Here is a 15,234-nt window from a genome sequence, read left to right as displayed (position 1 = left end):
GCACTTTATTTTTATTTGTTGTAGCCTAACGCGCAATTGCGCTGTGCACACTGTTTGTTTTAGTTTTGAGCCTATGCTTTATTTATTTTTTGCACTTTATTTCGTTTTGGACATTAATAACATTTTATAATTTTACACATTTATTAATTTTAAATACTTGTGGATTTGGGCATTTGATTTATTTATTTTTGTATTTGTTCTGAGTGCAGCTACCTTGTTGTTGTATTCACTTTATTTGGTTTCGTTTAAAATTTGGATGATTAACATGTTGTAGTAGCCTACTTGTATGGTTCCCTTTTATTATTGTGCAAACTGCAAATTTATTTCTAGTATTATTTATTGGATTTGGGCACTTTTTTTATTTTTTTTTATTTTTTATTTGTAATGCGCAATTGCGCTGTGCCCACTGTTTGTGTTAGTTTTGAGCCTAAGATGCTTTATTTTTCAGTTATGCACTTTATTTGGTTTCTGCTCTTGTTTGTTTAATAAATATTCTTTTTTATTAAAGTGGACGCGCCTTTTGTGTTTATTAAGAGTAAAAGCTTTAAGTCTATTCGTGTCTCAGCCGCGAAGCTGAGCTCTTATGTTCAGCCTCGCTCTGTGCGAGCTGCGCAGAGCGGCTGAAATGATAGTGTCTGACAGTTATACTTATAACATATGACAAAAATAATTTTCTAAATCATGTTGCACATTCCTCAAAAGTTCTTGTGATATCACTAGTTGACAACATAGTACTGTTTTCAGAAATCACAGGCTATGATATTGCGCAGGTGCACGTGATGCACCGCTGTCAGAGACGACAGACTCGTGTGTCAGACTCATTTCAGTGCAAAATAATTAGGTCAAAAACGATTTAATATACTGCAAATAGCCTATTAGTTTTTTATGTTTATTTATAATTAATTTAGGCAGACAACAAGGCTACCAAGTACTGAGCACAGTGCGTATTAATGTAACGTACGTTTTTTTTTTTTTCTCCACAACGTAATTTTTAGTCGAAAGTTTCAGGACTTCAGTCGACCAAGATTTTCTTTGGTTGATTACAGCCCTAGTTTTATCTGCTCTATTAATAATTCTAGATACCTTATTGTCCAAATTGTTTGGATTTTTAAACTGCACATTCACTTATTTTCCATCAACCTGTTAAACTTTACAACAATGCATGAAAATTCAGTCTGATTTTTGCATTGGTTTGAACAAAAACAGCAGAAAATGAAATGAAAATACAAATCCACTCCTCTGCAACACCCCTTGCAAACCTTCAGCGACCCCCGGGTCTTCAAACTCAGAAAACATTGTTCACTGTTCACTGAAAGTTCTTCTATGGCTGTCCCTTATTTGTCAAGAGTGTGCCTTGTTTTCTGTGGTAGAATGTGACTGATGAAATAAATGCATATGCTACACATCAAATAAAGTGTAATAAACAGTAATCCTGCAGGTTTATCTTTACAGATCCACAGCCTACCTGCTCCTCTGAGGAACTGGTGTAATGCTCTCAGAAGATGAGCCAGCCACCATGTGCCACCTACTCTGGTGGGCATGAGTGGGTTTTGGCTGCTGTACATAATTTGAATGCAGACTTCAAATTTCATTGTTGAAAGGGGACTAATCTCTTCTTCCACTTCTTCCAAGTGCTGTTTTTGGCAACATTGTTGCATGAAAGATCCTGTCCGTGGACATGCAGAATAAACCCATGATCCTCAGCCTGGGTACAGCACTATTGACTCCTCCATTCTTTGGCCCTCGCTTGACTGCAGACACCATCCATCATAACAGATACTGTAGCTTTTGTTCGTGACATTGGCTTATGCTACTCACTCTCCTGCCCTACAAGTGCATGCATAAAGCATTTCTTGTTCCTCCACCACACTGTCAAGACAGTAGTCCGGCATCAAGTAGAAGGATTTTGTCTTTCTGTTCATCAGCTTTATCTAACAGAAAACATTTTTACAGGTAAACATTACAACATCGCACTCTAGCTAGCTAGTGCTCACATAGTGTGATCTGTAACCTAAAAATATGCTAACCTTATATTAGCTGCCTTTTGTCGTAAACAGGGATGTGATAAATTTGTTCCTGGCAATCTGCATGGGCTCTACACCTGCATGCCGGTCTGATAATGTCTTCCATTCTTGGTGAAAGTTTTTTTTTTTTTAATGCATCCAGGTGAAGTAAAAAAAAAAAAAACTCATTCTTCTCTCCCTGAACTTCCATTTTTCTTCAAAGAATCCCTTTTTAATTTTCTCCCAAATTTTCAGCCAATAGTACAGGAATATTAAGGGCCAAAAATGTCAAATGTTTTAAGCCCTGTTTGACTAGTGACCGGTGCTTATTTTATACCGTTCTTGACCTGACAGAAACCCTTGATTATGTGTCGTTCTCATTGCAACATGCAAAGGGTTATCCAGTCATGACTGATTTCATTTACATGTAGAAGTCTTGGAAGTACACCAGCAAAAGCAGTCTGTGTAATTGTAAGGGTCAGAGAGGGCAGACAATGATCAGGAAAAACTAAATTGCAACATTTTTGATGCGGGAAACCATATATTATATTATGAGTGGGGGAAAAATGAAACGTGACAAAACCAAAATTGTCCAGTAATTTTGAAGCTTGTCTTTCAAATAACTTCATGCCGACATAAATTTGCATCAAAAATTGTAACAGGTCCCTGGATGAGGATACTTATTTGCACCCCATGTTCACGTAATGTGTCTCACAGCCTAGAGAGACTTGGTTATTCCTAAAAAGCATGTGTGAACATCAAAGACTGCTTCCAAATGCTGCTTTTTACTTTCTGCTTCATTCCAGTATGATGTTTTCCTGCTGTAACTAAACTTTATGCAGATAAAATTCTCTGTTGAAGCTCAACCAGATTCCTGCATGTAAGATGCTTCACATATAGCAATTCACACGAAAACCCTGCTTGAATTATCATTCATGAAGTCAAATATAAAACAATCTGGCAGACTTTTGACTGTTGGCATGATGTCTGGTTCACATTGTAGCTTATTCTGACCATTCTGGACAAGAACAGAACATGAGACCAGAACAAGCAGGGTACATCAGTGATAAATAATGATACGTTGATGTAGAAAAAACTTATTCAGATAACTGCCCTTAAATATTGTTTTCTCCCCAAATTATATTAAAACTTTTTCACTTCATGGTCAGAAATGCTTTTCGACCAAAGATAATACTGTATGCATAGTATTGATGCATTTCACAGCTATAACTCTGAAATGAGTTCTGAGAAAATTCTGGGCAATCATTTTTGTTATGCACAATAACCAATAAATGGCAGACACTTGATTTTATATACTATTTTGACACGCCAACTCATTAAAAATACAATAAGTGCTTCACAGCGTTATAATGAGACATTTTCATTCTGAGATCTACAAAAAATGATGCTAAAGTGCTAGATGAAGGCAAGGTGACCTGAATGTTGATACTGGTGGAAAAGCAAGCACAATTAAATATATGTTTATGGAGCATTTTTATGCGCTTTGAACACTTTGAATTATTGATTCCAGTTGAAATCATACTGAGGTGATGGATTTCTCACAGGAGATCTTTGAATTACTGCCTAGAGCCAGGCATGTTTGAAAGAATCATTATTCCAGAGCTGTTATTATCATAAACCACCTCAAGACAGCGAGAGTTGTGCACCAAAGTCTTATTGCGTTCAAAACTGGAATCTTATTTGGCCGTTTCTCCAATAAACTCCAGTATTACCGTATGCATGCCTCAGAGGCAGTGCTGCATTGTTGTTTGCTAAAGTGTGATTTGGAGAGCTCATCTACAGCTCATGCTGGTAATATTCAGGTTATGATCCTTTGAGTTGCCCAGGATGGCCTGTGTTCTGTGTGCAGATGTGAGTGAGTCCGGTGGGCAGCTCACATTGGCTGTTTGAAATATAAATGAATCGATCTCAACATTGGCTGGCTTCAGAATGGGAGGAGCAGCTCCTGTCCTCTTCTCTCTCTCTCTGTGTGTGTCTCTCCCTGACTCTACCAGTCACTGTGACGTGTTGCTTCCAGGGAAACTATCGCTCTGTATCCAAACACTCCAGCGAGCGATGTGGGAGAGAGCAACGCCGCTCGTGTGTTGAAGGCTGGGACGTTTGTGCTCTGTTCTGCGTTGCTCGTCTGTCCGCTTTCACGCTTCTCCTTTCGCCGCCTCCTCACACGTCCCACCGGATCAAGCTGCTCTCCTCTCTGGTGCCGTGTGTGTGCGAAAGGGCTTTAATCGGAGGAGATGATCGGGGTAAACAGCGTTCAGGGGACCGGGAAGGTCCGCATGCGGGCCGGCAGCTCTGTCAAGTACGGCAGGGAGGATTCGGTCAGGCGTCAGCCCCAGCACCGATCCAAGTCTCTCAAAGTGTCCAGTTCTGCTGAATTCAACACTGGGCTGCCCAAAAAGGAGAAGGTATGAGCCTGACATTTGCTGTGGTGTTTGTGTGCCTGGAATGGAGATGATTTTTCTTTGGCATTGTGGTGTTCTTGGATTGTTGTGGGATGTCATTGCTGACATGATCTCGCATGCAGACTAAAGCTCTTCATGTAACGCTGTTAAGTGCCGCTCTGGTGTGGCGCCTGCAGCACTGGGCGCAATACTTGCACTCAACAAAATGCTGCATTTCCCTGTAGATGAGACATGTCTGTGTCCTTACATCGGTTTTATGTCTTTACCTGAAGCTGGCAGGCTTCTTTAAGTGATGGATTGTTTGATGATGGCTTTTTTGTTGTTTGCTCCAGTTACTGAATGCAATGCATGCTGTTATTGGGACAGAATTAATGCATCACCTTGACCCAGGTTAACGGCGTCTGTCAGTCTTTTATTGGCCACTGTGTTTGATTTGTGATTCACAGACATTGTTTATGCCAGCGTTATAGCCTCGCTCCCTCTTTCACACCTGTGTGTTTCCTGTTGTGCCGTAAACACACATCTCATGTGAGAGAAACATGGCTTTGTGTTTGTACACCTATGAACATTGACACTTCTCTGTTTGAGTCAAATAAAATGGGAAAATTGCTACACATGCAGTAAATGACAGTGGATGCTTATAAAACATTTTTTTTGCATCGGTTGCGATTCATTTAAAGCAAGCTTATGATTTGGCTGGATATAAAGGCTTAAGTGATATGAGTTGGAATATGTGCACATTGGAGTAATAACTTATTCAGATTATTATTTACACATATATAAAATGCACACAGAAATATTAGAATATTATTCATTTTATTTTTATTTAAGAGAGATTTATATTTATAGATTTTTATTTTTGCATATAGTTTTTAATTTAATGTGTATTTTTAATTTATTGCATTTTTTGCCTTTTATTCTTTTATTTATTCAGTAAGCGATGTGGGATACAGTGAGAGGGCGATGACATGGGAAACGAAGATGAACCGGGACTCAGACGAAGCACAAGCAAGCTGTAATATATGTTGGAGCGCTGCCCACGAGGCTATTGACTCCAACTGATTTTTTTTTTTTTTTTTTTTTAAGAATGTGTGGTTTACATCACATACAATTTTTGCATCACATCAGGGCTGTTTTTGTCAGTTGAATTACATTTTTACGTGACTAGTATCATTACATAGAAAAAACTAAATAATGTTTTCAAACAGGTTTCAATTCCGTCAGTGCTATTGGTCAGTGTTTTGAAAGCACCACATTGTTTACACACACTCTTCAGATAATCAGGCTACTTATTTTTATAATTTTAAGTATCGTAAGCTCTTGTATTCATGATTACTAATTACTGTTTTGCCTATAGAATCTTATTTAATGTCCCTTACAGTACAGTAGGGGGGGTGACCCCGAATAGTCGACGATTCGATGCTTTGGAAGGAGGAGCCTGGTTCGACTCCCAATCTCACAGTCGAATATTTGCGGGGTGTTATGATCATGCCATTTTGGCTATATGGGGGTTCTCAATGTCTGGTTTCACAGAACTACCGGTTTTCTCCCAATAAGTTAATATACAGCCTATTAAGATAATGCTGTTAATAAGAATCTGAACTGAAAGAAGCTTTAAATAAATATTTTAATGTGCGTGAATAAATCCAACCACCTCTATAGATTTAAGTTTCACTTTCCATAATCCGTGATCGACAGAGGATCTTGGCGGCAGGGGTTTAAATCTTTAACAAGACTCAGATTGACACAGGCAGACTGAAAGACTGGATTTTTTCGATCAGGCAGGGCAGGGGTCTCCAACTTTTTACACCACGGACCGGTTACGGTTTAAAAAAAAATCTTGCGACGCGGTGGTTGGGGACCTCTGAGGTAGGGTGCAAGTGATTTCAAAACATTTCAGCCGGTTTGTATATATTATATCGTGTATATATTTTTGATCTTGTATAAGATGCATTTGGTTGAGTTGTGCTGCAGTAAAGCGCTTCATTGTAGTACTACGGTGATTATCTCAGTGCGCAGTGTGAGCAGGACAAACAACAATGCAGAATATTATTAACTATGACTGGGACTGTCATATACACATAACATTGTAATGAGAACACTATTATAATAAGACGCTATGAATTTTTAGAGTTTGCCGTGTTTCTGCACATTGTTGTATGAAGAACACGTCCACAACAAGAGTTCATTCAGAGCCGCGCAGAAATGTTAAGTCGTGGCCAGCTATCCAGTGCGTTGTGATTGGCCGAATACCTCAAGCGTGAGACGTAAATGTTACAGTCTTACAATCTTACAGTATTGTGATGCCGTGTCCTGACGCGTCGACACAAAAACAATAAAATCCATTATAAACCAGGCATTTGTTGCATCCAGTGGGGACATAATTACTGATTATAATGAATTAAAAACCTGCTATCAAATGCTTCATTCTACTGGTCATCTTCAGCGCGCACAGCTCAAAACAGAAATGCAGAACATTAATAACTGTCATATACATAACATTATAATGCACTATTATATAAACACTATTCTAAAAATGTTTGTGAATTATAGGTTTCGCTGGCGTTTAATGCTATCTTTTAATTGAAACATAAAACATTATTTTTGTATCTGCGAGGCGTCCGTAACACATTTTCCCTGTGTGTTAACATCAGTAATTATGACTGTCGAATGTTTGACTTGACTCTTGGTATTTTGCTCCGCCCCCAAACATATGATTTAACTATCAGTCAACTATCGGCAAGATTCGAAAATTCCGATGCGACTATGAAAATCCACCCCTACAGGACAATATACACTACTCTTTGCAACATAAGGCATTCCAGTTACCAGACTAGATTATTATCCACTAGGCCACATGCACATCACCGTTTGACATACAGCTGCAGAGCAACACACAGCAAAAACAGGAATTTCATGTTTCTTTGTTCCAAATTAATTACCTCAGCAAACACAAATCTACTATTGAACACACTCCATTCAAAAAGTGAAATAATAATCTTAACAGATTATTTTAATTAAAACAATGGAATGTCATTTCAAGTATTCGTTAGTGAAGTAAACACTGCTTTAGATTTGTCATGTAATTAATCAAATAAACCATCATAGAGAACAAAGAAATAAACTAAGAGCAGAATGTCTTCTGTTTCTATGCAGTTTTATTGCTTGATTAATGTTAGCAGATATATCTAATAGCAAAGATTTAATATCATGACATTTTGCTGATTTTGCCTGCCAGTTTATGTTTATTTAAGACAAAAGTGGCACTGAAATCGCACCACGATGGGCATTTGATCATTCTCATGTTCACACAGATCACATGTGCACTTAGACATACAGGCGTTCAAAAGCAGCATCTGTCAGTCAGAAAGCACAGAGTGGTATCATCAAATTTTCTCGTATTTGTATTAACACAGCCACAAGCGTACGGGCCGGGACCCATCGTGTATCATGCAGCAGCTTCACGTGTTTAGTGTTATGAGATCTCAGCCGCTTCAGTGTCTGCCGTGGGTCACATCAGTGTTACGGTGACATTGCTTCACGTGAAAAGTGTATCAGGTGACAGCTGAGAGTATGCCTGTCTGTTTTATCTTGCATGCTCACGAATGTAGTGAAGCCCTTTTTGTCATATGACAGCTGTGTGGATGTATAGTGTGCTTCTGAACACCTGCATGTGGTCTGTGTGTAATATTCATGCTAACAAATGAGATTTCTGCAGCATTTTGATGTTTGGTTTGACCTTTCGCTCACACTTCACGCAGGAATCTGGGTGTGCATTTGCATAAATAGTGCAAATAAATTGTGTGACATTTTCACAATGAATTTTACTGATGGCACTGCATGAGACAGCTTCATTAGTCCACAAGAGACAGCGTTTCATCACAACTCATGATTCTATGGTCATTGACTTCAGTGAGATGATCTGGTGCGTTTTCCACAGCGATGAAGTTAGTTACACGGCTCAGACCTCACATTTAAAGAACTGTTATTTGAGGAGGTTAAATAAATAAATTGTGCTTCAGGTGAACATGAATTCTATTAAACTAAATGCATACCATACTAAATCTTTGTCTTTTTTCTGTTTTTCCCATGCAGTCGTTATATAACTCCATCAAGAACGAGAAGCTGGAATGGGCAGTGTAAGTACTTCTGCATTCACCACCACCATTGCTCTTTTTTAGAACAGAAATAAAAAGAATAAACAGGAAATTCTAGAGAAAAGCAGGGAATTAGGATCAGGCTGGATTCAAGCCAGCATTCCCATGAGCACATGCAATATTCACTGTCCCACAGATCATACACCATCACCTTTAAAGCATCAAGTTTCCGTTCATCTTCCTTCCATCAAATGATGGTTTTATTTCTATCTCGGCTTTGGTTCCCGCCACACACAAAAGTGTGATAGTGTGCCTTTAAGTCAAATGATTAGATTGGTGGCATTTTGAGACATGAGCTGTAATTATGATCTTGAAAACATGACATTAGACTGACAATGTGCTTCTCTGATAACAGTCATAGAGCCAGACACCGTCCCATTGTGCTAAATTACAGCAAGCCCTGGCCAACTCTCTGCACCAACCTCAAACCACATCTCACCCTGCCTGAGCCCAGCTAATCATCCTGAACCTCAAGCTAATCTCTTGCTGTAACATCTAGTATACAGTAGTTATTGCTGATTAAATATGAATTAATATCATATTTGAATATATCCCATTACTGTATGGGTAGGTTTAGGGTTGTGGTAGGTGTAGGCATTAGTTAATCATAATTTGACTTGATTCAAAAATTCTAATTAATTTAGCGTGCTCCGGATCAGTGCAGCGGCTCAGAAGCGCTCATCAATGTCAACATGTTTGAAATAGCCAATCAAAGTGTAGAAGATTTACTGTTCAGACGCTGAGCTGCTCAGCTTGAATGCAAGCTGAGGCAAGATGTAAGCAGTTAAACTTGACGAGTCAATTCAGCAATATTTGCCAACCGTTTACCATAAAACAAAAAATGTTAAGCAACAGACATTAATTTTCAGGAATCCAAACTACTACTTGCCTTTTCACATTTCTCCGATTTTAATGCCATTACGTAATTCGTCACAATGTAGCCTACACAACATAGCAGTTTTCAGCAGACATGAACTCTATGCATGAGATAAGAGTTAATTTCGCTTTCTTCCGTGATTTCACGTGTATAAGAAAATGTTTAAAAATGTTTAAAAATCATTCTCAATCTTACTCTAGATTCGAACACTGTAAATCTGAAGACTTTTGCTCTCGAGTGCTGTGCATAGGAAAGTGATTTATATTATAGGCCTAATAAAAATAGAATTTGCTTATTAATTCACATGCATTATTTTTAGGGCCGGGACTTTATCGCGTTAATTTAGATTAATTAATTACACAAAAATAACGCGTTAATTTTTTTTAACGCATTTTAATCGCACTTATTTTTGCACCACGGAACGTTTCTCACTGGATGAGTTTCGGCGGACCGATTATACTGGAGCACCAACTAGCGTTCAGAATTCCAAGAACGCAAAGAACGGACTTGCGTTCTCGTGGAGACCGGTCTTGCCAGGCTTCCTTGGAAGAACGAACTCGGAAGGACGCGAGAACACAGAACGCACACTTATGAGAACTGAGATGTCCTGCTTAACTGACCGCATAGTCTCAGCATAAGAAACGGCCAATGAACAATAAATATTACAAAATGTCATAACTTATTAAAACATTTCATACTATTATAGATATTACTTTCATATAATTGTATTGTTTTATTTTACAGCGTTATATGTTTTACTGTTCAGATTCATTTTAATATGCCAATAAAAATGCAGACTTTCTCCGGGTCTTATAACTTTATTAAAATTAACCAAAACAAAACGATAAATGTTTACTTTCAACTTGAAGAGCCGTTAAGTATTTGTGAGAGCGACTTTAAAGCTTACAGGTTTCCGTACACCGGCCACCCACAGCGTTTTCTGGGATTTCTAACGGCTCGATTCTCTCAAGTCTGCACTCGATGCATCCTCAGTTTCAAGAACATATCCGGGTACTTTCATGCATCCTCTGTACTTGCGTTGTCATTCTATATATATCTATGCTTGCGTTCTTGAGAATTGGAACTGAACTTCGACGGTTAATGATGACGTAGAACGAGAACACAAGGACGCAAGATCGCTGAAGAACGCATACCTCATTTCATAAATGAGCTTAGAATTATTGCTTCTTCTCTACATACACTTGAAAGTAATAAAGCTATTACATTAGCTAATTTTTTCAACCAATTTAGTGACTCATAATATATTGTAACCCCTTCTGTATTTTCTTTTTATTTATTTGTTTTATTTATTTATTTAGTTTATTTCTAAATCATATTTAATTATTGATGTTAATGATGTACAATGTATATAACTTAGTTGTGTCTGCCTTGTATCTGAAATTGTGATTTTTTTCTATGTCTTAAGTTTGTTCAGTTAAAGCCTATTTTGCTTGTACATTTTTTGATTTTCATAATAAAAAAAAAAAAAAAAAAAAAAAAACCCAGAGAAAAATTCAGCAAGAATCCAAAAAAAAAAAAAAAAAAATAGCTGAAGAACGCATATTGAGAAACAGCCAAAAACAAACCGCAGTGAACATGGACGGGATGGGAAATGTAAAAATCCATATAAAAAAACTTACTTCTCACTGTTCTCAGGTCAAATATTTATATGCGATTAAAATGCGATTAATTTCGATTAATTAATTACAAAGCCTCTAATTAATTAGATTAATTTTTTTAATCGAGTCCCGGCCCTAATTATTTTATATACACACTGGTGGTTAAAAGTTTTAAATAATTAAGGCTTTTATTTATTTATTTGAAAGAAGATTGAATTTATTTGATCAAAAATACAGTAAAAACAATAAAATTATGAAATATTACACTTAAAATGGTTTTCTATTTAGGATATTTTCAAATGTAATTTATTTCTGTAATCAAAGCATCATTACTCCAGTCTTCAGTGTCCCTTCAGAAATAATTTTATTGCTGCTTAATTTGCTGCTTAATTAGCAGTTATTATTTGTGATCAATTATTAATAATGGTTTTTATTATTGATATAATGGTTCTCAGTTAAAGTACATAATTTATTTGAAATATAAGTTCTTCGTAATAAGTGTAAATATCTTTACTGTCACTTTAAATCAATTTAATGCAACCTTGTTGAAGAATAATATAAATTTATATTTTTTAATCTTACCCAAGACTGAATGGTATCACATTTTCCACAAAAATATGAAGCAGCACGACAGTTTTCAACATTGATAATAATCAGAAATGTTTCTTGAGCAGCAAATCAGTATATCAGAATGATTTCTGAAGATCATGTGACACTGAAGACTGGAGTAATGATGCTGAAAATACAGCTTAGATCTCAGGAATAAAATACATTTTACTATATATTCGCATAGAAGGCAGCTATATTTAAATTGTAACATTTCACAGTACTGTTTACTGTATTTTACATCATCAAGATAATTAGTATACTCTTTTCCACAATTGGAGCTCTATTCCTTAAAATGATAGATGTCAAGCTCCTGCAAAAGGACAAATGCTGTATATGACCAACAGAAAGGACCCATAAAACAGTCCACATTCTGCTCTATTCCAGTCTTCTAGACGATACCAGAGCATTGGGTCATATGGACTGATAATATGATAGCAGGTTTGAACACTCTGTGGAACTAGACATTTAAAGATATATAAAAAAAATAATAATTATTTATTAATTCAGTGGAAGTCAGTGGTGTCCAGCATTGTTTTGGAGCCCACTGAATTTGAAGTGAGTAATATTTGGGTAAACTGTCCCTTTAAATCTGTTTTTGAACAGTTGTAGAAATTTAAAAATTTGGCACATTTGGTTTAGATTCTGTTTTGCTAACCTTGGATTAAAAACAAAATCTTCACAAATGTTCTTTAATGCAAATCTAGCAGAAGTTACCGATTTGCATTTAGGTTTTCAAAACCGCAGAAATGACCTCGTGAAAAACTGTAACGATCGCCCTTATCGGTCGAATTACATGGGTTTAAAATGGGGTCAGATTAAACTGTGTGAGATAAAATAAGTGTTTTAAAAAGATGAGACAACAACAATTGTAACATCTTCAATAAGGCCGATCGTTACAACAAGAAGCAAAGCTGTGCTTAACAGTGCTTTAGCATATTGAGATTGATACTTGGTATATATTATTGCCATCTTACGCTGAAACTGCCCGAACAGTTTGGGGACAACGCCACCTACTGGCTAAGAAATCTCATTAAAAATTGAAATAAGGTGAGTCAGATGTCAAGTCGTGAGAGTGGTTCCTGTAGATTTCTATAGCCCAATGTTCCAAGCTAATTCACTAATGAAGTTGACTGTGAAGACAGATGGCGCTGTATCTTGGCAGTGTTTTTGCATTGAAGTGACCTCGTAACCATGCTATGAGAGCCGCTTTCCCCTTTTTCACCAAAATAGTGCGTATATTTCCAACATATGTCCACAGACTTGAGAGCTGGACAATAACTGGCAACATAACCTCCCAACCAGGAGCACTGGGGTGAACGTTAGGATAATTTTAAGGGCTGGAGTAGACAGGGCCCAATCATAGCGCATATAGATCCAGTCTCACTCCACCAGCCGTCCCAGTGGATCTGTAGAGGGGCCAAGAGCAGTATACAGTCATAAGGCCCATAACTCCTACTGACACCCCTGTTGCCTACAAACAAACATAGCATGCAGTCTTTGTTTACAAGTCTTGTGAGTTTTGGGAACATATTTAAACATCCGAGTCATTTCATTACATGTATAGATATTGTCTTGAGATAAAGTGGACAGAAGTGTTTGGTGCAACTTTCATTTCTGTGGTATTGAAGGTTCCAGTTATTCAGTCTTTAAATGTGAAATATAGGGCCCTATGATTTTAGCGATCGCAGGATCCAGTCATAAAAATAACATAATTGAATTAAAGTGATTGATTACAATTAAAGGAGTCCAGAATCATTAAAACAGAAAAAATGGAATTTGGGAAAAAATAAAACCGATTTCATGGGGACCTAGAAATAGATGTCATAGTGGTTCAACGGATCGTAGTTGATTCGTGATCTGTACGGACCAAGCCCTACGGATCGGCACATGTGCTCTGCAGATTAATGGCAAAATCTGACCATAATATGGTGAAAGTTTATCAATTGTACGTGTTTACACAAGCAGACGATTTTAAACTATTTGTTTCACTGCATGTGAACTCCCAACTGAACCCTCTTTCGTATCTCCTTGCGTTTGAACGGACACATATGCACATAAATTATGACAACATACCAATCTCGACAATCATTCTGGTAAATGCAATCGGTTGTGTCTTAAGTGAACGAGAAAGGCTGAGAAAGAAATCTGATGTGGATCATTATATTGGTTCTGTGCATCAGCTCTTATAGGGGCAGCAACCTATAAATACCTGCTGCTGTCATTAATGCTCATCAAACAACAAAACACAGCTTTCACAAAGATTCATTTATATTTCATTTACACAGTGAACACTATGCAGTGTTAATTTACACTTAATTATTGCATTTCTGTACCTGAATACTACCGACCTTATTTTATTTGTAACATTGTTCTGTTGTATTTATCTGTGCTTGTAATTTGTGTATTTGTTCTTATTTTTACTGGCTGTTCACTCGTCTCTTTAATCATGATTGAACTTTCTTAGTTAGGCTAGTAGTGTTTGCTGTGGTATTGAAGAAGTATTAGCTTTAAGTTATAAATGGAAAGCAAAGTTACACTGAAATATTTGTTCTTTTCTTGCTGATCCAAAAAATGATCCAATCTGTGGCTCAAAAACCGTAATATGATCCGAACCATGAGATTGTTGTCACCCAGTGGTTTTTGGTAGTTTTGGTTAATTATGTGGTCTGGTCCTATCCGGTGTAAATCAGAGTGTACTTTATATCATTGACTGTAATTATTAAAAGTGCATCATACCACAAAGCTTGTTTCGAAGTCTCTACTACTCGGCTCTGTAGTTTCCTCTGGTCAATAGCTGTAAATAACTGGCTCATTTAGAAAAGTTTGCTGCTTGCAGCTTTATTTCATTTTAATCATGGATTGGTGCCCATGAAATAACACTTGTATCGTCTGTTCCAATCTGCGTTTTAATTGTTTGTCATCACTTCTGATCTGGCTGTGGTTGGATATGCCAAGTATCGCTCTGTGTCTGTTGTGCAGAAGTCTGCAGCCCTGTTTTATGAGACGTTTTATTTAAATTTGGAAAAGTGCAGTCAGTTAACATTAATGGCAGTCGTTTTCTTAGTCATATGCATACAGAAACAGTCATTTATAGCTAGCTCTGTTTATTTCTCCTCTTGCTGAAATACTCTGCCTCCATCATCATTTATCTGGGTTTTATAGGGTTTTGTGGAGACTGAGTGCTATATATAGAGAGGGAGAATGAAATAGTCAGCTGAAATGAGGGTGAAATTAATTGTTTTCTGATTTTAAATATGTTGATGGGTAGGTAAATCTCATCTGCCTGTTAATGGTGTGATTCAGCTTGAGTAAGTGGATGGGAACTTCTAAAAGGGTCACTTACTGTATATACCAAGACAAAAGAGACACTGCTCTGAGCCTGTCTGCCAGTTCTGACTATCTTGACTTGTTGCCTATTTCAGTATTTATTCATTTTTTTAGTTTTTTTCAATAGATCCTTCTTTACATAAAGGGAGTCTTTGAGCATGCGTCCTGACACTGGACTAATGTCACAAAGCAAATAGTGGTCTCAAGCTTCAAACATAT

The 15,234-nt window shown here is 37.2% G+C and overlaps 1 protein-coding gene across 3 annotated transcripts in view; it reads left to right on the top strand.

Moving 5' to 3' along the window:
* The window catches only part of LOC306864157 (PH and SEC7 domain-containing protein 3-like), a 152,320-nt gene that overhangs the window by 116,891 nt on the left and 20,195 nt on the right, over positions 1 to 15,234 (top strand). For all 3 annotated transcript variants that reach the window (XM_079407905.1, XM_079407906.1, XM_079407907.1), the window contains one exon: positions 8,522 to 8,565. In XM_079407905.1, the coding sequence (XP_079264031.1) occupies positions 8,522 to 8,565 (44 nt within the window). The remainder of the gene's footprint in view (positions 1 to 8,521; positions 8,566 to 15,234) is intronic.

The sequence above is a fragment of the Barbus barbus genome (genome assembly GCF_936440315.1).
Source record: "Barbus barbus genome assembly, chromosome: 45".
Taxonomy (NCBI): Eukaryota; Metazoa; Chordata; class Actinopteri; order Cypriniformes; family Cyprinidae; genus Barbus; species Barbus barbus.
This window is presented reverse-complemented; position numbering and strand designations above follow the sequence as displayed.